The 22,576-nt window shown below is 46.1% G+C and overlaps 1 protein-coding gene across 1 annotated transcript in view; it reads right to left on the bottom strand.

Moving 5' to 3' along the window:
• VSTM2B (V-set and transmembrane domain containing 2B) overlaps window positions 1-17,335 on the bottom strand; it is a 43,328-nt gene extending 25,993 nt beyond the window's left edge. The window contains exons 1-4 of the mRNA XM_075073674.1: window positions 16,358-17,335; window positions 15,380-15,564; window positions 13,763-13,792; window positions 9,384-9,774 (exon numbers count right to left, since the gene is read on the bottom strand). Of these exons, the coding sequence (XP_074929775.1) occupies window positions 9,384-9,774; window positions 13,763-13,792; window positions 15,380-15,564; window positions 16,358-16,430 (679 nt within the window). The 5' untranslated portion in view covers window positions 16,431-17,335. The remainder of the gene's footprint in view (window positions 1-9,383; window positions 9,775-13,762; window positions 13,793-15,379; window positions 15,565-16,357) is intronic.
• Between the last annotated feature and the right edge of the window lie 5,241 nt (window positions 17,336-22,576).

The raw sequence follows: 22,576 nt of genomic DNA, 5'->3' as shown, positions 1-22,576 counted from the left end.
AGCAATTGTGAACCTGTCACAGTACTCACTTCTTAAGCAGAGCTAAATTAAAACCTATAATGAAGCCATCTTATTACTAACACAGTCCTGTCAGACTCTGGTAAGTAAAGACAAACTACTGTCTTTATAGGACTATTATCAGACTCATTTTCTAGCAGATGCTGTCATACTTTTGCTTTTCAACTACAAACCTTACTATAATAATCCTCTTTATAACTAGGTTTGCTTATTACATTCTTGGCTCCCAATGCTGGTGTTATAAAGTAGTTTTAGTGTACTACTGCTTTAAAGATTAGGGCAATACAATATTAAATATTACAATACAATTCACCGCCCCCTCCAAAATACATCATTAAGTCTATATCAATATACTGGAATCCTTGACTATCTATTACCAGCTTCTCTTGCCAGAAGTTCTGATTGTGAACAAGTACTACACATTAGAGACTGATTTTGCAAAATCGCCACTGGAAATGTACCTTCAAAATTTGCAAAGCGTATTTGTTTGCATGCACAGAAACCATGCAATTTATATGCTTGGGTACACAGACAGACATTTAGGCACATAGTTTTCCACCCACAAATGACCATTTTTCACTCATACATGGATACATGGGCAAGTATTGTTGATGCAAATACCATTTAAGAAAGCTCTTTGAAAATGTATACTACTTGTAGGCCACAATCGATAAGGCTCTCCAAACATTTAAAAAGAAACTGCAGCCCACTTTCCATTATTTTTCCAATACTTTTTCTTTATTACAATTTACACATATTTTAAAATAAATCAGTCATGTCTAGATTTCTTTGTTCTAGTCTGGCATAGGCTAGTATACTTTTGCATTACATGTGAGAGCTAATCAAATAAATCATATTTTTCACAATAATTAGCCTGACCTAACTCATTTGTGCTGAAGACATTGCAACAGAGTTCTTACTTTTGTCCAGTCTATGAACTAATCAATATCACATTAAAAAAATAGCACTTGACCTCACTTGTCACTACTTCAAACCAAGAGAACCCTTAATATGTCTAGCTTTTAAAACATTAGTGTTGTGTATTTTTGCACTTTTATTATCCAGTGACATTTAGGAGCTTATTCTGATTTCATTTATCCCCAGTGTGTCTTGGTATTGTACTTAATGTATATGAAAAAGGTGATATGACCAAGATTTCATTTACATTGTGCAATGGCAATAGTCAGCTTCTTGGAATGTGGTGTGTGACCTCACTGAAAGCACTAGGTGCAGACACTGGAGAGCTGGGAGAGTGGGGAAACTGAGCCATATAAGAAGTTAGAAGGTTTTGCCTTTCCAAGTTACTGTATGAAAAACTGATGCATACAGATAAATTAGCTTCACTGGAAACTCTTTGGACTGACATGCATCAGACCAACCTGAGTCTGACTAAATTCAGCAGAGCTTTAGACCCAAACTGTAGTTTTTGTCCCCAATTCCAGTCTCAAACTGAACCCAAATGCAATCTGAACAAAGGGCTTCCACAACAAATCTAAGTGCTTACGACATCCTAGCTTCCCTGCTCTGACAACCTGCCTTCTGCTTCCCAGTCCCCATAGCAGGCCCTAATATCCTCTCACGTCGTCTTCCTCATCTCAGTGGATTCTCTGATCCAAACTGTGTGGCTCCATGGCCCATCCCAGCTCAAGGCCTGTCTACATATATGCACTTCCCACCAATGGAACTGAGAGAGTTTTGCATGCACAAGGACTATGGAATTAGGCTCTTTCATTGGCCATATTATCTCAGAACATATGCTCCAACAGATGAGGCACAAACAGGGATTTCTTTAGCACCAGCCAGAAAAGGCTTTTTTTTTTTTTTTTGCACTCATTGGCTTCCCTACGATGAACAATCCATCTCTGCATTCAGGCTTGAGTTTTGCAGTGTACTTCCGAGCATTTCAAGCATAATGAAGAATAGCTTCTTGTTGCACATTCTTATCTTTGTTTATTTTATTTCAAGGCTTCTGCTTCAGAATTCTGTGACTAGAGATTAAGCAAATAAAAGGGAATTCTGAAGCTCCTATTTGTAATCTACATTCAAAGCACAGGTTCGTCTAAAATCTGCCCCAAAACCAGTACATAGGCACATATTTGGGGCAATCCATAAATTATGGAACACATTTTTTGGTGATTACTCCCTAGTAACACTGAAACATGCAAAATTAAGGACTCATCCCATAACATGATACATAGCTTACAGGCGGCCCCTTTTGGTCATTCTTTACAAGACTGCTGTGCAGACAATGCAGCCAACTTGTCTTTCGGGAGATAAATATGTAGATTACATGTGCCTGTCACTTAATCAGAGAGAAAGGTTTGTCTTGTTAAGGCAGTGGACTGAAATTCAGGAGTCATGGGTTCAATGTCTAGCTATGCCACAGCTTGGGCAAATCCCTAGAATAAGGGGGCCCTGATACACTAAATGCTATTTCAGTACAATAAAGACAAACACAGATGTACTTCTGAAAACATTAATACTCTGTATGTTATACTTGCTCAGCCTGATTTTATTTTACAGTTCTAATTTAACTTTTATGTTTTAAATTGAGCTGAATTTTGGTCTTCTTTGCATTTTGGGGCCCATGCAGATAATCCCCAGTATTACAACAAGACTATTATCAAAGATAATCTTAGTAGTATTGCCTGCCTTACTTACAGCCTAAGTAACAATTTCCACATTGATTTAAATACTTTAGATAATCCACCTTTATGGCAGGCAAGCAATAATCTCTCTAAATCTCATTAGATCACAGCTCTGTTGTTTTATATACTAGTTTAAATATTACAGATAATCTTCTATTTGACCAGCTAATATTTGACATATTATGCAACAGTTTTACAACAACGTTGGATTTGTTCTCTTCTGTATTTACAAAGCTGATCAGAAGTCTGCACTACATGCTATTTTCAACTATATGCCAGCGATGCTGGAACTAGGGAAGGTTGGGGTGCTGCCGCACTCCTCTTGCTTGAAGTAGTAATGCCAAATACATGGTTTCCATCATCAGCACCCCCATTCTAAACATTGTTTCAGCACCCCTGCTACAGGCCCCACATTATGGATTTCCCATTTAGATCTGGGTCTGTCAAATGGAACTACGTATCCTTTAGAAAATGGCTAGAACAGCCACTTTAAAATCAATTAGAGGATAAAAAAGACCACATTTTTGTCCTTGAATACATGAATGGGACTCCCCCTGAAGTCAACAAGAGCCCCACAGGCACATCCGAGGGCAGCAATTTACCCTATAATTACAACTGTTGGAGTATAGTACCGAGGGAGCCCTATACAGTACCACTACACTGAAACTATTGAGAAAACTATTTTTGCACTGGGAACAGGTCTCATCCCAACTTACCCAGCATACAGTAGCTCATATCATGTCATCAACTTTTACACTGAACAGCCCATTGAAACAAACAGGAGCTCTTCTTAAAAAATGATGGTAACTGGGACCATTTCTGCTTTTATTCAATGGCAAAACCCCACATAATATATTAGGAGTAGGATTAGGTCTTTTATAATTACAAAATATTTTGGGGCTTATGGCATTAAAAACATTCTAGTAATAATGGTGTGCATATTTTTAAAGTGCAAATAACTGGACCTACATTATTTATATAGTGCCATCAATGTGTTTTACAAAACCCAGAACAACATAAGAATATGTGTGTAATTTTGCTAAATGGAATAGATATGCAAGACAGATAGTTAATGCTACAGTGGAAAGATTACCTTCTGCCACTCAACTGTCACACTTTGCATTTCCTTTAATAAAGGACAATATTCCCACAGAACCAAGAGAGAACACGTATGTTTTTCTTGTTTTAAAATATTTTCTACAACAGGTATTGTATTATTTATGGTACATGGACTACTTGCCATCAAAATCCATTCAGTATGTTAGGTCAATAACATTTTATTTAAGCAGCACATACTGATAATTAATTATTGCTTTACAGTTTATTAATATGGGCCCAGTAATGGGAACCCTTACTTAGATGAATAGTTGCATTAAAGCCCATGGATCCATTCAGGCAATAGGGTTTGCAAGGCAGTGACCTATATTACCACTTTTAACAGATGTCTTATTGAGTTCATATTTAGTGGGATTTGCTCCCTTCCTCCCCTGTGCAGTTTCCTTTTATTCAGTTCACACCTTTCTTGATGGTCTGTAAACTTCCTCTACTGCCTGTTGATGTTTCTACCATGTTATGCCATGTCCTCACTTGCTGTTTTACCCATTAAGGGTCCTGATCCTGCATTTTCCAATAAATTGGGATTACTACTATGCTAACAAGATATCCCAGAGCACACCGAGTGCTGAACAGACTGAAGAGCCAGAAAGGCAAGTGTGTACTTGGAGCAAAAGGTAGTATGGAGACAATGAGAAGGCTTCCCAAACAAAAAGATAAATGCACACCCTTTCTGGATGCTTTGCCTATTGCATCACACATCAGCTTCAGACCTAGAGCTGTGTAGTAATGAGGTGGCACGTGCATAGTGTAAAACTTTACATCCCCTCTTGCTAACTTTGGTTTTAGCTCTTCATTTTGGAATTTAGCTCAGGCAGCAATGCAGGCAAATAGATCTCCAGTTACTGCTGCTCAGCTCCTACACCAAACACCAGTGGTACACGGAGCATTTGTGCTTCTGCATATGGAATAGACCTTCTTTGTGGGAGGCATCCTCACTTTCCTCTTCTAGTTTCCCTTGTGGAAAGCTCCCACATACCCTAGGACAAATCTGCAGCATCCATGGGGAGTTAGAGCCCAGCAATGTGAGTTGTCAGATGCTTTTCCCATTTGTGCCAAAGATACCCTGTATTTCCACAGCTATTGACTCTCCTGAGCCTCTGTAAGTCAGCACAGGATTTAGTGTTTTGTGGGCTCATTCACCTCTGATCGTAGAGGTTTGACTTGGACTGTCAGCCCTATTTAGTGAAGAGCTAAACAAGAAACTGCCATGAGTGGGTCAACTCAAAATAAGGCTTCTTTTTTGAGAGCAAGACAAAGAAAGAGAAGCCATTATTTATGAAAAAAGCCTAATTACCTCAGTCAAAATATCTGCTAAACACCAGCCATTAAAATATTAATTAGAAATCTTGCAGTGTGATGCTGATTGTTTCTTTAAATACATTTTAAGAGATGTTAGTGTTTGTGCAAGCACATGTCCAAGTAAGAGCCTTAGAGTGCAAACTTTTCTATTTTTCCACAAAAACAGGCAAAACACTAGTACTGGTAATGCCACCTTCCCCCAAAGTACTTTGCCCCTGTGCCTTAGGTCTGAGCAGGAGGGACCGCTCCATCCTTTGGTCTTGGCCTTGTGAAAGTTGAGGGCAACCTGTGATGACGTGGCTGCCACAGTGTTGGTCTTCTCTTGCAAAAAAGAGCAGATGCAAGACAAGAGAAGATCAACACTATGGCAGCCACGTCATCACAGGTTGGCCTCAACATTCACAAGGACAAGGACAAGACCAAGATCCTTAGGATTAATTCCATCAGCAACGACCCAGTCACACTGAATGGAAGCCCCTTGGAAGAAGTGCAGTCCTTCACCTACCTACCTAGGTAGCATCATCGACCAGCAGGGTGGCACAGACGCAGACATCAAAGTAAGGATTGGTAAGGCAAGAGCAGCCTTCTTACAGCTCAAGAACATCTGGAGCTCCAGAGAGCTGTCTTTGGCAATAAAAATTCGACTGTTCAACTCCAATGTGAAATCAGTCCTACTGTATGGAGCTGAAACCTGGAGGACAACCAAAACAACCACCAGGAAGATCCAGACCTTCATTAATAGCTGCCTCAGAAGGATTCTCCAGATCCGCTGGCCAGACACCATCAGTAACATCCACCTCTTGGAGAGGACCCGTCAACTCCCAGCAGAGGAAGAAATCAGAAGGAGAAGGTGGGGTTGGATAGGACATACACTACGCAAGCAGCCAACTAACGTCACCAGACAGGCACTGCGGTGGAACCCCCAAGGCAAGTGGAAAAGAGGCCGTCCAAGAAACACCTGGCGACGCGACCTTCAGGCTGATAGCAAAAAAATGGGCTATACCTGGAACAAGTTAGAGCGAATGGCCCAGGATAGAAGACTCTGGAGATCTGTGGTTGGCGTCCCATACCCTGATTGGGGTGACGGGCATGAGTGAGAGTGAGTGCAACTGTGATTTTTAAGATGTGGACATCAGTTCACTACAATCCGGAGAGCAACCACCAATTTGTTTCACAAAGGCCACCAAATAGCCATCAAATGGCAATAACTTTCAGTCACTATCAATCTGGAATGCATTAGAAAGAGCAACTTGAAGGTCCAAGTCTTCATGTTACTAATCCCTTGAGCGATATCATGGATCTCCTTCCCATACAGACATTTTATCATCAGAATAATTCTAGGCTGGTTCAATATGTACAAAACTTTGGAAACTGTAACAGACCAAAGTAAAATTTTGTCATTTCGTGACTCTTGAGTCAAGTGGAAGAAAAGCACTTTTATCTTCACAAGCCACAAGCACAGAATATAAAACACAATGTATTCTCTGCAGGTAGACACAAGTAATGGCTCCTACACACTTTATAAATACGCTCCATGACAACTAACAACTACTCAAGCTCTACAGAACCACCTCAACTTTCTTCCTGAAAGGTAACCAGCTTGTATGCCATTGTGTGGCAGTGTTCATTGGCACTAGCCTGTGCAAAGAGGATGTCACAACAGCAAATCTTGGTTTAGCCTATTTTGTAAGGGTGTCCAGATGGAGACTCCCCCTGATAAGACTATAAGATGCTTTTCTGCATTCCACCATCTTTCACTTGATTTAAATGAGCCCAGTATCTCCATATCTGGCTGCAACAGTTGTGTTCTATTTTTGGAAATGAGTCTAGTCTAGGAATGATGTAGCAGTGACACATCCCTTAACAACAGGCATGTAAAAATCAGGCTAGACAGCAATTCGGATAATCTAGGCAGCAGATCTTGCCCTAACAGACACAGCTAACATGCTCTCTTGGCTGCACACATTCATGCACATCTGTTAAGGTGGCACTGTGCCAATTACAATTTGATCAGACTATTTTATCAGGGCATATGCACTATGCAAGTGTTGACTTAGATGGGCAGGTTGCATAACAGTATATATCCTAAATGAGATCTCTTTTATATAGCAAGACCCTTCCACGTGTCAGCAATGAAACACTGGCATCACAAGACTTTTTAATCCTCCACATATTTGTTAAACTTAGATCAGCAGGGGAAAGGAGAAAACGTGAAAATAACATGCAAAGCCAATTCTGGCTGCTAAAATGACAATCTACATGTTTAATGGAAAAGACTGGCTCACAGGCATTCTATTGTTCTAGTTTAATTCCTGGTGTCACTGTCAGCCATGGGAGTGTCTACAACCAATAGTGCACACAGAAAGGTTTAAGATATAACTTTTTCATTTGTCTTGAAAAGTCACTATTAGACACATGACATGCCATCCTCACTAGCCCAAGTGACTAGTCAACAAAACAGTACACAGTACCGTTTCATATGGTACAAAACAAAACAAAAATATTTCACAGGATGACATTTGACTGTATGAAGAACAGAGGCAGGTAAAAATCACAGAAGACAGTTCATCTGTGAGCTACATACAGTTCCTGGATAGTAATAACTGACCTGGTTGGTTTCAATTATCTGATCCAAAGCCTGTAAATGTTTGATGCAAGATTGTAAATGGGAATAAATAAAGGTGTATATTTCCATTTAAAGATGAATCTCGCTCCAAGAGCACTCTCCTGTGAGGTGACCTCAATTCTTTTTCTGAGCATGCTCAACTATCCATATGCCATCTTCCATATATACAGGCATGATTACTTGCTCTACATTATATAAAAGGTAGTGGCTAACACATGAAACAAACACAGGCAGAATAATACTGAATATCTTGACAGTCTTCACAATGCAGAACAAAAAGAGTCAGATCCTGTTACTACTAAAGTAAATGGAATTTTACAACTGACCTCAATGGGAGCAGGATTGAGCCATAATATAAGTAATAATTACTCTGCTGAAATAAATTAACTTAGCTTAGAAAGGCTTCCCAGTGTTTGCTTAATGTTTGCATTTGCAAGTTTTATTAAAAGAAATGGTAATATAATCACTTTTAATTTTAAAAGCTAAAATGTAGAATTCTTTGTAAGCAGTTGACATTTAGCTTTCTTCTGTTCGAATTTTGCATACAGATCTATGAGGGATCAATGGCTCGCCCACTCAGGTCAACTTGTAGCACTGAAGCTTTAAGACCTCTATAGAAAGACTGTTAACATTTTACTTTATGAATGTTGTTACTACTCAAAACCAAAACAAAAAGCACAGATGTAGAAACTGACTTTGAAAACGTAATACTGTGTAGTTTATACCTACATAAAAAGCTCTGGTTTCTATCTTACTCCCAGTGGAGTTCACCACAAAACTCTCATTGACTTTAAAATAGTGCAGGATTGAGTCTTAAAACTTGATTCTTTCAGCACTTAAACATATAAATAAATTTGCTCAGATACTTAACTATTTGCAGAATTGGACTCTTAGTTTTTACTACCTTAATTACATTTCTTTCTCCATCTGGTCTGCACTACTAGATTTCAATAAAGATAATAATTTAAAACTATTTATAATGTTGCCATGACAGAGACTCCGAAGTGCTCTATTGCCACTTGGTCCATTCCACCACTCCCACATGTAAAGGTTTTATTATGATTTAAAATTGTCTGTCCTTTAATTCAAACACAATTGCAACCCCCATTTTAATCCATTACTTTCAATACAATTTAGGTCTACTTTTACCTATGGAAAGATAAATCCATGATAAGTCTTTAAAGACAACTGGAACATCCATTGAAGTAAAAGGTAAATATTTATTACAGGTGGAATTGAAAACAAACACCCATAACAGAGACCAGGAAACTCTCTCTGGTAGCTACAATGACTAGGCCAGAAGAATATGCAATACTGGCGGCCAGTAATGGAGTTTTCCCCTTTACTAGCAAATATAATTTGCTGATGCTGATGTACTCCATAAACAACCAACCCTGATCCTCAAAATCCCCCATTTGAAACCCATTCGACTAGGGCTCCCCACTTAACTCCCAAATCCCTTTTGCTTAGAGGATTTTGACTGTGTGCCACACTGAATCATAAGCGAGAGCAGAGCCCTAACACCCCGGGGCTCACTTTACGGCAGGGCCAGTTTTATGGCCCTTTATTTCTCCCGGTAGAAAACGGAGCCCAGCTCGGCTCCTTGCGCTTCCCCCCGCGCCCCGCTGGGTGTCGCTGCGCTCCCGCCGCGCTCCCCGAGCCCGCAGGGCACCTACCTGATCCGTGCTGCTGGTGGAGGATGGCGGCCTTGCCGGGAGGGGGCGAGGCCGAGGAGGACGCCGCGGTAGCGGAGGCGGCGGATGAGGCGGCGGCCTCGGCCCCCTGGGGCGGCAGCAGGCGCTTCTCCAGGCCGGGCTCGACGGTGGCCCTGCTGGCCGGGCTGTACCGGCGCGGGCCGCTGCTCTGGATGTGCGAGACCGCCTCGGCCGCCTGCATGTCGGGGGGGGAGAAGCGCGACAGGACCCGCAGCAGCGCCTGGGCTTTGTGCTCCTGGGTCTCGTCGTCGCTGTAGTCCGACACCCGGCACTCGTACACGCCCTCGTCCTGCCGCCGCACGCCGGACAGCCGCAGCCGGTGCGAGATGTCATTGCCCTGGACCCGCACCGTCTGCAAGAGACCACAGCCCGCGGGCCCGTCACTGCCCCGCGCAGCCCCTCCCTGGTCCCAATGCACCTCCCCCGCATCTCCTCCCCGGGCCCGTCCCAGTGCGGGTACCCCCATCCCAATGCACCTCCCCCGCATCTCCTCCCCAGGCCTGCCCCAGTGCGGGTACCCCCATCCCAATGCACCTCCCCCGCATCTCCTCCCCAGGCCTGCCCCAGTGCGGGTACCCCCATCCCAATGCACCTCCCCCGCATCTCCTCCCCAGGCCTGCCCCAGTGCGGGTACCCCCATCCCAATGCACCTCCCCCGCATCTCCTCCCCAGGCCTGCCCCAGTGCGGGTACCCCCATCCCAATGCACCTCCCCCGCATCTCCTCCCCAGGCCCGCCCCAGTGCGGGTACCCCCATCCCAATGCACCTCCCCCGCATCTCCTCCCCAGGCCTGTCCCAGTGCGGGTACCCCCATCCCAATGCACCTCCCCCGCATCTCCTCCCCAGGCCTGCCCCAGTGCGGGTACCCCCATCCCAATGCACCTCCCCCGCATCTCCTCCCCAGGCCTGCCCCAGTGCGGGTACCCCCATCCCAATGCACCTCCCCCGCATCTCCTCCCCAGGCCCGCCCCAGTGCGGGTACCCCCATCCCAATGCACATCCCCCGCATCTCCTCCCCAGGCCCGTCCCAGTGCGGGTACTCCCATCCCAATGCACATCCCCCGCATATCCTCCCCGGGCCTGTCCCAGTGCTGGTACCCCCATCCCAATGCACCTCCCCCGCATCTCCTCCCCAGGCCTGCCCCAGTGCGGGTACCCCCATCCCAATGCACCTCCCCCGCATCTCCTCCCCAGGCCCGCCCCAGTGCGGGTACCCCCATCCCAATGCACATCCCCCGCATCTCCTCCCCAGGCCCGTCCCAGTGCGGGTACTCCCATCCCAATGCACATCCCCCGCATATCCTCCCCGGGCCTGTCCCAGTGCTGGTACCCCCATCCCAATGCACCTCCCCCGCATCTCCTCCCCAGGCCTGCCCCAGTGCGGGTACCCCCATCCCAATGCACCTCCCCCGCATCTCCTCCCCAGGCCCGCCCCAGTGCGGGTACCCCCATCCCAATGCACATCCCCCGCATCTCCTCCCCAGGCCCGTCCCAGTGCGGGTACTCCCATCCCAATGCACATCCCCCGCATATCCTCCCCGGGCCTGTCCCAGTGCTGGTACCCCCATCCCAATGCACCTCCCCCGCATCTCCTCCCCAGGCCTGTCCCAGTGCGGGTACCCCCATCCCAATGCACATCCCCCGCATCTCCTCCCTGGGCCTGTCCCAGTGCACCTCCCCCTGTCCCAGTGCGGGTACCCCCATCCCAATGCACCTCCCCTGCATCTCCTCCCCGGGCTTGTCCCAGTGCGCCTCCGCGTCCCAGTGCGGGTACCCCCATCCCAATGCACATCCCCCGCATCTCCTCCCCGAGCCTGTCCCAGTGCGGGTACCCCCATCTCAATGCACCTCTCCCGCATCTCCTCCCCGGGCCTGTCCCAGTGCGGGTACCCCCCTCTCATGCACCTCCCCCGCATCTCCTCCCCAGGCCTGTCCCAATGCGGGTACCCCCCTCCCAATGCACCTCCCCCACATCTCCTCCCCAGGCCTGTCCCAATGCACCTCCCCCTGTCCCAGTGCACCTCCCCTCTGATCTCCTCTCCGTCCCGTCTCAGTGCACCTCCCGGGGCCTGCCCCAGTGCACATCCCCTATCTCAGTGCATCTCCCCTCTGATCTCCTCCCCGGGCCCATCCCAGTGCACCTCCCTGGGCCTGCCCCCATGCACCTGTCCCCAACCCAGTGCACCTCCTCGGGTGGCCCCAGTGCGCGTCCCCCCATCCCGATGCACCTTCCCCATCCCAATGCATCTCCCCCAAGCCTGCCCCAATGCACCTTCCCTCTGATCTCCTCCCCAGGCCCGTCCCAGTGCACCTCCCAGAGCCTGCCCCAATGTACCTCCCCCGCATCTGCTCCCCAGACCCATTCCAGTGCACCCAGTGCGCATCCCCCCTTCCTAATGCACCTCCCTAGGCCTGCCCCAATGTACCTCCACTGTCCCAGTGCATCTCCCCTCTGATTTCCTCCTTGGGCCTGCCCCAGTGCACCTCCCTGAGTCTGCCCAACGCAGCTCTCTCTGCCTCCAAGCCTGCCCCAATGCACCTTCCCATGCCCCAGTGCACTTGACCTTTCCCTCTTGCCCCAGCCTCGAGCCTGCACCTCCCAGAAATTAATGCACCTCCTCTCTCACCTGCTTCACCATCTCTAAGAAATTGGAGGATCTTCTCCCCCGCCACCCTAATAACCAAACATGTAGCAAAGAATTCCACCCTCTACCTCGTCCCAAGCAGAGACTATATTTGTCCCCTCCTCCTCTTTGTATTATTATCTGAGACCACCCCAGCTCCTCTCCATAATCAAATCTCTCTCGTTCTATAACCCAACCATCCAGTTCCTCCTCAAAATAAATGACCCCTCCCCCACAAAAAATTACCAAGTCACTGAACCTATCCCAGCCCTTCCAAAATTAAATACAGTAAGTGATGCATACTGTAGTCAAGCACCAAGCTACCGAATCCACCACTTCCAATGTACTCAACAGTGCATGCACCCATGGCTGTATCCACCCTCAGCTCCAGAAGTAAATGCATCTCTTTTTCCCCCATCCCCCGGAAATCAAACACAAAAACACACAACCATTGCTCCTACTCCATTATCTTCTATAAATAAACACTTTCAGCACTGCATCTCCACATCTTAGTCAAAAACCCAGCCACCAATTCCAGTTCTTCCCTTCCAAACTAAATGCACCTCTCCACAGCACTCAAATAACCAGCCACTAATTCTGTCCCTTCCTCTTCCCAAAGTTAATACATTAAACATGCCATCTTCTTTCTAAATTTATTTTTAAAAAGCCACTAATCCTGTCCTCATCCCCTTCCAGAACTAAAGGCATCTCCCATCTAAAACCAATGGTCAGCCACTAACCTTCCAATTGCCTTTCTAAAAATAAATCTGAGTAGTAATCTTCCCCCAAAATGAAACACAGCCCCTCCTAACTCCAACACCTAGCCTGCTAAAAATAATGCATTTCCTCTCTCTTACCCCCTACAAACCACCCAGCCAACCTTTCCCTCCCTTCTAAAAATACATGCTTTAACTAATACATCTCTCCCTACTCCCAATCCAACACAGAATACCCAAATACCTTCCTATGTAATGGCCAGACTGCACACACCATCCCCCTAGCTATTACCTAGAGCCTTCTACCCTCAGATATCCCCATTACAAACACAGAATGAAGGATCAAATTCTGCTGTCTTTACTGATTGCCTTTAATTTCAGTGGGACTATTAGCCTGAGTGAATTAAAAGATCTCATCTATCTTTACTCCCAGCTGCAGTGTTTAATCTCTGCAAGCTTCTCCCTACCTTCCCTACACCCTTTTCTTACTCCCACTAGTCTGCACAGATGGAAACAGAAGAGTGACAGTGATGGGATTAAAGCCAAACAAATAAACGGGCCTGCTTGTGCTCCCAGTGAAATCAGTGACTGGATTTGGCCCAAAATCAACAGAAATTGGATATAATGTGCTCTAAAGAAATTTGACATTGCTGGGGGGAGTGGTGGGTTTTCCGTACTGGAAGCAGCCAAATGAAAAGCAGAATTATCACTTGACCTGACCTCCAGTACTTTCCAGGTGAGATCAAAGAAGGGGAGAAAAAACAAATACCTCTTGCCTGGATTTGCAAGTAATAAAACTTGACAGTTAAAATAGCAACAGATGGTAACGTTTTGATGGCGATATGGCACACCAAGGAGAGGAAAAGATGTACATGCCCACTGTGCTCCACCATTTCCGTTGCTCTAGAGGGTTAAACTGCCTGAAATCATGTGTTGGGGTGTTACAAAACCAGCATGTACATATAGAAATTGTGCATCACTCAGTTTTATCTGCACTTACGCTGATTTTAGTTGCATCCTTATTTGTTACCTAAAAAAGCAGAGAAGGAAACATGTTAGACTAGACTCCTAAAGCATATTAACATTATTGTAAGCACCCAGGTCCCCAGCTAAACAGATGGTAGGACAGACAGATCTTCAGCACAACTTTCATAACTTGTTTCAAACTGATTGTGCTTGACTGTTGGGAGAATTTGGATTTGATAAAATGTAACTGGGCTTATTAGATGCCTGTAGTGAAAGTTTTGCCTTGCTAAGGGATATATATCTGCAGAAAAGTGTTTGCTCGTTGCATAAACAGAGTGACGGTAATTGTAAAAAGCCCAATTAAATTTGAAATAGTCATTGTAGGTAGGGGTGGTTGTTTGCTATGGCAGGGTAGAGTTGCGCATGGAAATGACTTGGGAAAGCCAGATTCTGAGTTGCTTTAGTGCAGGGATGAGGTCCCTAAACAGCACAAGATCAGATGCAGCTCCTCAGTTTTTGAATCTGATTTATCTCCTTGTTACAATCAACTTTCTTGTAAAAAGAAATGATGCCTCTGATCTCTCTGATGCGCCTCCCAAGGAGATAGTCATTTTCTGGGCATTCCCTGTCACCAGTTATTGTAAAAGCAGCTCACAGTTTTATATAAGGTTAAAGAAGACATTTAAATCCAAGTGATTTATTTCCCTGACAACAGACATACATTTCCCCCAGCTAGACGGCACACATTAGTTCGGAGTCTATATGCTTTGCATCTATATTTGAGCCTTGCAGGAAAGCCTGCAATATAGCTAGGACCTGGTGTAGGCATTAGAGGCTCCTCAGGGAGTATCATCAGGCTTAATGGCTCTGTGGTAGGAAAAGGTCAGAAGCTGTATATACTTTAGAAAGACACATCTTAGAACTCATGTTCAAGACTTCTCTGATGTTTAACCTTGTTTATATAGTGGGCAGCATTATGCTGCCAATAAAGCGTGTTGCGCCAAGATCTAGGCTGCAGAATAAACTGTCAGTGAAATGCAGCCTAGACATTAAGACTGGGGCCGCTACTGGAGCCAAGAGGCCTTCTGCGGATTGAGAAAGAATACACAAGATTTAACCTGCTTTCCTTAAGGCGTGTTAATCATTTCATTTGAGTATGTAAATAAATCATCCCACTGCAGAATGGTCCTGCAGGATCTCCAGCTAGGAGCATATCCCTCTCTCCTCCATCTGCTCTTATTAATCATCTACATAGAGGAGCTCATCTTGTTTAATCAACCTCTCCCACGTTTGTTCGTGGTGATTTCCAGCTCGGTTCAGACGACCACAGTTGCCTCCTGTTTCTCCCCCCTTTGTAATGTAATACAATAAACCGGTTTAAAGCTGCTCTCTGCGATGGGGTTTGCAATGAGACGGATATTTACCATTCTCTAAGAACATGTTTACAATTCCCAACGTGCTGTCAGATTTTCTGGGGCGCATGATCACCAAATTCTAGTCTCTCCCCCATTCCACGGGAGAGTTTAGGGCACCCGGGGATTCCTACCTACTTCACGGGATGTACCAGGGGAAGCTCCTTTCCCCGGCAGTGTCTGTTCGCGTTATTTAACCACTCTCTGCGCGTGTTGCACTTAATGAATAGGCACGTTACCTTGCTTCTGCTGCCAGGGGCACTGATGGCTAATTCATGGGCAAGTTCTCTGGCTGGTTCTTTAAGGTACCACCACTGGATCTCCAAGGAGTAAGAGGTGGATCCGCTGGCCCGAAAAGCACAAGGCATCTCAATATCATCTCCCTCCCTAACAGTCACATCTTTGGGGACTTCGGTAAATGTAGCTGGGAGGAGAAGACAGAATTACAAGGGCTGGTTAACAGGAGAGATTAAGAGACAAAATCAGTCCGGTTCGTCGTAATCTGATCTGCCTTAATTCGAGAGCCAAGCGCTGTCGGGTAAATGAGCTTCTCGCGTCCCGGTGGCTAAAGCCCGAGCTCGGCAGCCTGGCTCAGTGAGAACACAGGCGAGCTCGGGTCTCCTTCACTCCGCAGCCTGGGCACCGACTGGTGCACCCGCGCCAGTGACAACGGAGAAGAGTCTGGGGAGTGTTGGACAGAAAAGCTCCTCTCCGAATATGAGGAGACGGATGTTTCTGTCACACAAATCGCCAGCCAACACCTGCAGGTGTCAAATCGTTCTCCTCTAGCCAGCCCGCTAGCGCTTGCAGCCGAGCGCAGGCAGGCTGCAGTCCCGCAGATCCCGGTGCGTGCCCTGTGCCTCCTGGCTTCAAGAACTAACCCCCCAGTGACCACCTGCAATAGCCATAGCGTCACCTCGTTCTCCTCTTTTGTATAACCCCCCCCGCCGCAACATATACTACACAAACAGTAACGTTCTTACACCACAAAGCTGCAAACCAGTTACGTCTATTGCGCTCAATAGCGACCTGTGACAGGAACATCGGATCTGATACACAGATTGTTATCTGAAGGAGAATGAGGTTTTACCGAGACAAACACACGGTTCCCCTGGCCACTTCCATTTTTCCCCGTACGGTTCTACCGGCTTCCTTTCTAGCAAGCTGTAGGTGGGGTGGCGATTTGCTATAGGAAGAAGCGAAAGTTTGCTACTTACCGTTGACTATGAACAGCAGGGGTGCATTGAACATCAGGTAACCAAGGGCGCCGAACAGCCCTCGATGTTCCATTTCATATATGGAAACTTCAGGGTGGAGGGCAAGTCGCGAATTTAGCGTGACCACAACACAGCTAAGAAATCTGCAATCCCATTGCAAAGAGAAGCCGCGTCTCCGACACTAGTCCAGGGGTAAGACTCTTCCCAAAAACCAAAAAGCCAACAGCCACCCAGCTAACTTTACAAAAATAAATAAATTTGGAAGCAAGTATAAAATCCACAGCCGGCTGATGGAATGTGCTGCCGGGAGGAAGTGTAGTTCCTGAGGATGAAATTATAAATCTTGTCTCCGGTATTTCCCCCCACCGGATTCTCCCCAACACTAAACGGGATTCAACTTCCTTGTGTTGAACAGGATTTTTTGCCGTCCAGAAGCAGGGGCCGGATCCCGAGCTCCCCTCCAAGACCCATCACAATGGCCAGTCTGGGCTCGATTCTCAAGGCAGGTCCGAGGCGGCGGCAGGGGATTATTCGCTTCACTCTAAATCTGGGGAGCAATCGAGCCTTTCCTGTTTGTGGCCCGGGGTGTCTCTTTCGGCGGTGGGGATGGCAGGTCCAAATCCGCCGCTTGCTTCTGGTGCGCTGTGCAGCCTGGCCCGGGCACGAAACCACAGGCTTCCCCCCCGCCACTCTCACACCAACACGCGCTTCGACCTATGAGAGGGAATTTCAGGATCTGACGTCCCCGCGTAATGCAGCCCCGAACACACAAAGAGAGTCAGACCGCTTGGGTTGTGCTCCCGTCCCTGCAGCCAAGCAGCGCAGCAAAAAGCGCCCGCAGTTTGTGTTGACAATTCCCCAAACAAGGCAGGACAAAACCAGGATCCCCCCCGCGCCTTCGGGTCTCCTTACACTTTGCTAGCGCGGGTGCCGGGCTTGGGCTGGGGGATGTTCCCTCTGCTCCAGGATTCAGCCAGGTCCCCCCCTCTACCCCCACAGCGGCGCGTCCCCGAGCCGAGCAGATCGCCTGTGAATACCGGGCGCGGCTGGGCCCCCGGAACAGCTGGACTTCAAGTGAACAACATCTGGGCGGCTGTTCACCAGGCCCGGCAAGCTCCCGGCCCGGCCCGCACGCAGCGGAACACCCACTCCCCTGGGAACCGTAGAGGGCAGAAATAACTCCCCGGCCCGGCGCCTGGTCCGTCTCTCTCTCCGCGCACCCCGGGGCGGTGCCGCCGGGCAGCCGCAGCCTCCGCAATCCCTGTCTCCCCCGCCTTACCAGGGGCTCCCGCCGCCTCGCCTGCTACCAGCCCGCCGCGGCTGCTGCCCCATGCTGGGCAAAGCTCGGCGGGGCGAACACGCAGCCGAAGTGCCCGGCGGAGCCAGCAGCGGTGACCCGGGGCGCACAGACCGATCCAGCGGTGCCCGAGGGCGCCCGGGGGTCCCACCCGCTGCCCTGCCCAGGTGCTGCACTCGGAGCCGGGGGCAGGAGGGGGGACTGGGGAGACACAGACTAGTTGATTCGCAACTAGCCAGATTTCCGGTTGGGCCCCCGGGCGGGAGGGGGTGTTTCCTGCCCTCATCTAGGGAGACAGCCCGGCCCCGCGCCCCCTCCTGCCGTCCGCCCCCTCCGGCGGCTGGCCCGGGCACACTCGGGTCCCCGGCGGCGCAGAGCCGCCCCTCGCCCCCTGCAGCGGCCAAGAGCCCAACAGACTCGCCGGAGCTAGCCTCGCCTGCCCGGCCAGGGGCAGAGAAACGCCCCTGCCACAAACATCCCCTGGGAAGTGAAATAACGATGGCGGTGCCAGGGACTGACCCGGGCTCCCAGATCTCTGCGGGCGCTTCATTCGCTCCGGGGCTGGCCGGGCAGCTCACACGGAACTAGCCCTAGCTGCTCTTCCCCGGCATGTCACAGCGTGCAAGTCTACCGAGCCCAGTGCCAGCCAGCGGTGTATTTCACCTGCCTGCAGGAGAGGAATGAAGGGATCAGAGGCCCTGGCTCTACACAACTCTTGATACTCAGCATAAAGTGCCGGGCCAGAGTCTCTCTGGAATTAGTCGTGTTCTGGTTCATGCGATTCCCTGAGGAAGTAGGAGTGGGGATGTGTTTAGAAGAGGCAGGAGTGATGGAAGACAAGGAATTCCACCCTCTACCTCGCCCCAGACAGAGACTATATTTGTCCCCTCCTCCTCCTCTGTAGTACTGTGGACAGTATAATTATTTTGCTAAATAAATTACAACACACACCACTTACCTCTATCTGCAGCTTTTTGCAGTGCTGGTCAACGTTATATGGTCATCCATACAAGGACTATCACAGCAGTCATCATTAGAAAACGCACTTCAAGGGAGCTTTTCAATTGGCACTGAAAATTTGCTACAAAGTGAAAAGTGAAATAGAAGGTGTTGGCAAAGCAGTCACAGGAAAGGTTATTTCTTAGAGACATTAAGCTTAAATTGTTTAGTCCTTTATTTATTAACTGAAAAGATGACTGTTCATCTAATGAGTTAGTAAAATTTACCTTAAATACCTTTATTGTGCATTTGCAGCCTCAGAAGATTTTCTGCATTGGTACTAATCAATAAACTTCCATTTTCATGAAATGTTGGAGACTACCTGGCAAATAGCCTCAGAGTGCTCTCTCAGCTCTGCCATAAACATATCTTTGGCTAACACACAGCCGGGGCCTGGAGTTTTTTACTTGAGGAGCCAGTTATTATTACGAAATTAATGGGAACATCGCCATGTTAATATTATACTGATATTTCTGTTAAATATTTGTCAGTCAAAAGCTTTCCCCCAGCTACCTGCATGATAAGAGAAGGTGAGGTGCTTATGGCTGATGTATGTGCGTGAGTGGTGAGTTGTGAGGGCAGTAGTCAACCAGTGCAAGGAATGATATAGAGGACACACTACTAACTCATAACTAACAGTAGGGTTTTTTTAAGCATGAAGCATCTTTGTATCTCTGTTATTGGCAGAGACCATGGTGGTTTGAATACAGTTTAGTACGGCACACTCTCTAATCTTTCTTGGTGGGTTTGGTCAGAATGGGAGACTCCCAAGTAGCTGCAGAAAGCTGCTTTGGGAATTCAGCAGGTGGCACTCTTCCTTCTGTGTCAGTGATTAATCGATACTCAGTAGTGGCTTGCTGCACTCTGCTGCTGAAGGTGTTGTCGTGCATATAAGAGGTGAAACTGATAATCTGGGCACCTGTACTCATTAAATTTGCCATAACTTTAAAAAAAACAGAAAGAGGAAGGACCCACTCAAACTGTACCTCAGTAATTGCATTTTGTGTACTCAGATTTGCCCTGCATTTCCAGCTAGAAAGAATAGTTTAAAAGCTGTGTGAAGTGACCACAAAAGGATCTAAAAAAAACTGATCATCACTTTTAATAAAGGTGGAACAAGTTCTTTCAATATATAGGCTCTTTTCAGACAGAAGTTTGTCTGAAAAAGATGATGTACACAAGGCTTTTTTTTGCCAAAAAATTCCCACTGGTGCTACAGCTAGTTAATCTTCAATTTTGGTAGCATGAGTGGGAGAGCTGCTATAGACAGGACTCCAGTGGCTGGAAGGGTTTCAACCATGGTGTCATCTAACCCTGCTCAGAGCAAATCTTGTCGCAGTAGCTGACACCAGCAGTGGCAGCCACCAGAGCTCTGTGTACAGTAGCTTCTACATTGTTGATACAACTGAATCAATCATAGGAACACTGAGAAAGTTGTTAGTACAAAAGCTTAGTGTATAGCAGCGTTTCCCAAATTTTTTTGGCCGCGGAACACTTTTTAGCCTATTACAGAACACTTATATTATTTTGTAGACTTTTTTTGGTTTTCAAATAAAAATATTTATGCTCAAATATATTTTATTTTATAAAACAAAGCAAAAATACAAATTTAAAATAACTTGAACTAACAATTTCTAACTGGAAGGCGTGTATAAAATAATACAAAAATCAAGTGCAAGAGTCAAAATTAAAAACAGTGTTCTATTTAAAAAAACTGTTTTTTATATATACACAAACATCAAACAAATTAGATTTTTACTAGGAAAATCTATTTTTATAAACAAATACAAATTTGGATTTAATGGGATTGGTGTTTCTGTCTTTTTCTATCACAAATTTGCTTAATATTAGGAATAATGCTGGAAAGTTGAATCCTCATGTCAGGCGCAGCATCAAGTTTATTCCTATATTTGGTTTTTGTTGCAGTATAATACAAATATCCTGTCTCACACAAATAAGTTGTAGCAAAAGGAAGGAGCACTCGAACTGCACATTTAGCCACATTAGGGTACTGTTCTATTAGGCTGCTCCAAAAATTATTCAGTGGAAGATCCTTAAACTTTTGTTTCAAATCAGTCAGAAATTAAGTCAATTAGGCTTTCATAATCGTGCGCAGAAAAAGCCGACTGGTTTGGCTGTAATTACAAAGGGATTTCGAACCCAAGCATTATCATCAGTAGTTGTAGGAAAATATTCCAATAAAGAGGCCTGCAAGTCAAGTAAGTGCTATAAAATGGTGCTGGAAACTTCTTCATGGACTGTAGAATTTATTTCAGTCAGAAATTCATGTAGTGTACGGAAGCAGTCAAAGTTATTCTGTTCTACAGAATATGCCCAGAATTCCGGTTTCTTTTTTAATGATGAAATGTTATCCATTGTAGTAAAAATGGTCACATTCTTTCCTTGCAGCTACACATTAATTACATTTAATTTTGCAAAAATATCTGAAAGATATGCAAGTCTCATTAGCCACAAGGAATTTTTCAGACTGTCATTACATTTTCATCCTGAATTATCTGAAGTGAAGAATACCAGTAGTTCACTACGAAGCTCAAAAAGCCTCACAAACCCTTTTCCTCTGGATAGCCACCTCACTTCCATATGTAAAGGAAGCATTTTGTGCTGACTACCCATTTCCTCACACAAAATTTTGAATAACCTTGATTGAAGTGGTCGAGATTTGACAAAATTGATAATTTGTACTGCTTCATCGAGCACAATTTTGAGATATGCTGGCATTTTTTTTAACTGCAAGTGCTTGTCTGTGTAGAACACAATGGCTCTTAGTGCTTTCTGGTGCCATACTTATGATTTGCGTTACAGCTCCCTTCACCTTCCCGATCATTGCCCGAGCACTGTCAGTACATACATCAATACATTTTCCCCAACTAATTTCATGCTTTCTGATAAGCAGAGATTCACATAAGAGAAGGTCCTCTTCAATACTATTATAAAATCTATATCAGACAAATACTAGTAGCACAGCAAGTCCTGAAATGTCAGTGGATATATCTAGCTGCAATTAATACTCATGGCAAATTTTCAGTCGACAAACTAGCTCTTTTTCTATGTCATCAGTGAGATCTTCAATGTGGCGTGCAACAGTATTTGACAACTGCACAGCATCATTTTTTTTTTTTTTTTTTACCAGTCTGCTCACTCAACATTCACGTTACAATATCTTTCACGCAAGGTTTGATAAGTGTTTCTCCAATAGTGTGAGCTTCTCTGGCAAGCGCTATATAGCTTCTGAGCTGGCTGGTCAGTTAGTTTCCTGGCTGGTATCAGCAAATGGGCTGGGTGGCTGGTGAACAGGTAGCCTACCTGGCCACTGGATGGACAGCCCTGGGAACTGGATTGCCCATCACTCTGCCTTTCCTTCAGCTGGCTGGCTGGTGGGCAGGATGACAGGAAATCAAACCTGCCTGTCTGGTTTGTGCTGAAAGATTTGATGGACTCAACATGATCCCACAGACTGTTTAGCTTCATTGGAAATTTTTTAACCTGCTCAATTAATCACATACCAATGTAAATCTTAGCTATTTACAAAGTTTGTAAAACACCTCTAACAGCTGGCAGCATCTAAGACCCTGTATATAATAGTAATACATGGCTCCTCTTTGTAGTCAACCTGTTCATCAGGTGCTTGAACCATTCCTGTCAGTACAGTGAATTATACTAGCAGGTGGAGTCAGTTAGCTCCAACCATGATATAAGAGCCCATCTAATAAATAATAATACAATAATCTTGCACAACACTTTGCTTCCATTGATCTCCAAGATCTTTGTGAAGGAGGTAAGCATTATTCCCCAGATTAAAGATGGATCAGGGAAGTGAAATGATTTGTTCAAAGTCACTCAGCAATCCAGTGGCACTGCTGGGAATAGATCCCTCCCCTGCTCTTGAGAGTCCTAGTCTGGTC

Source organism: Chelonoidis abingdonii, chromosome 19 (assembly GCF_003597395.2).
Source record: "Chelonoidis abingdonii isolate Lonesome George chromosome 19, CheloAbing_2.0, whole genome shotgun sequence".
NCBI classification, from domain to species: domain Eukaryota; kingdom Metazoa; phylum Chordata; order Testudines; family Testudinidae; genus Chelonoidis; species Chelonoidis abingdonii.
Note: the sequence above shows the minus strand (reverse complement) of the source record. Positions and strands in the feature narration are given on the sequence as shown.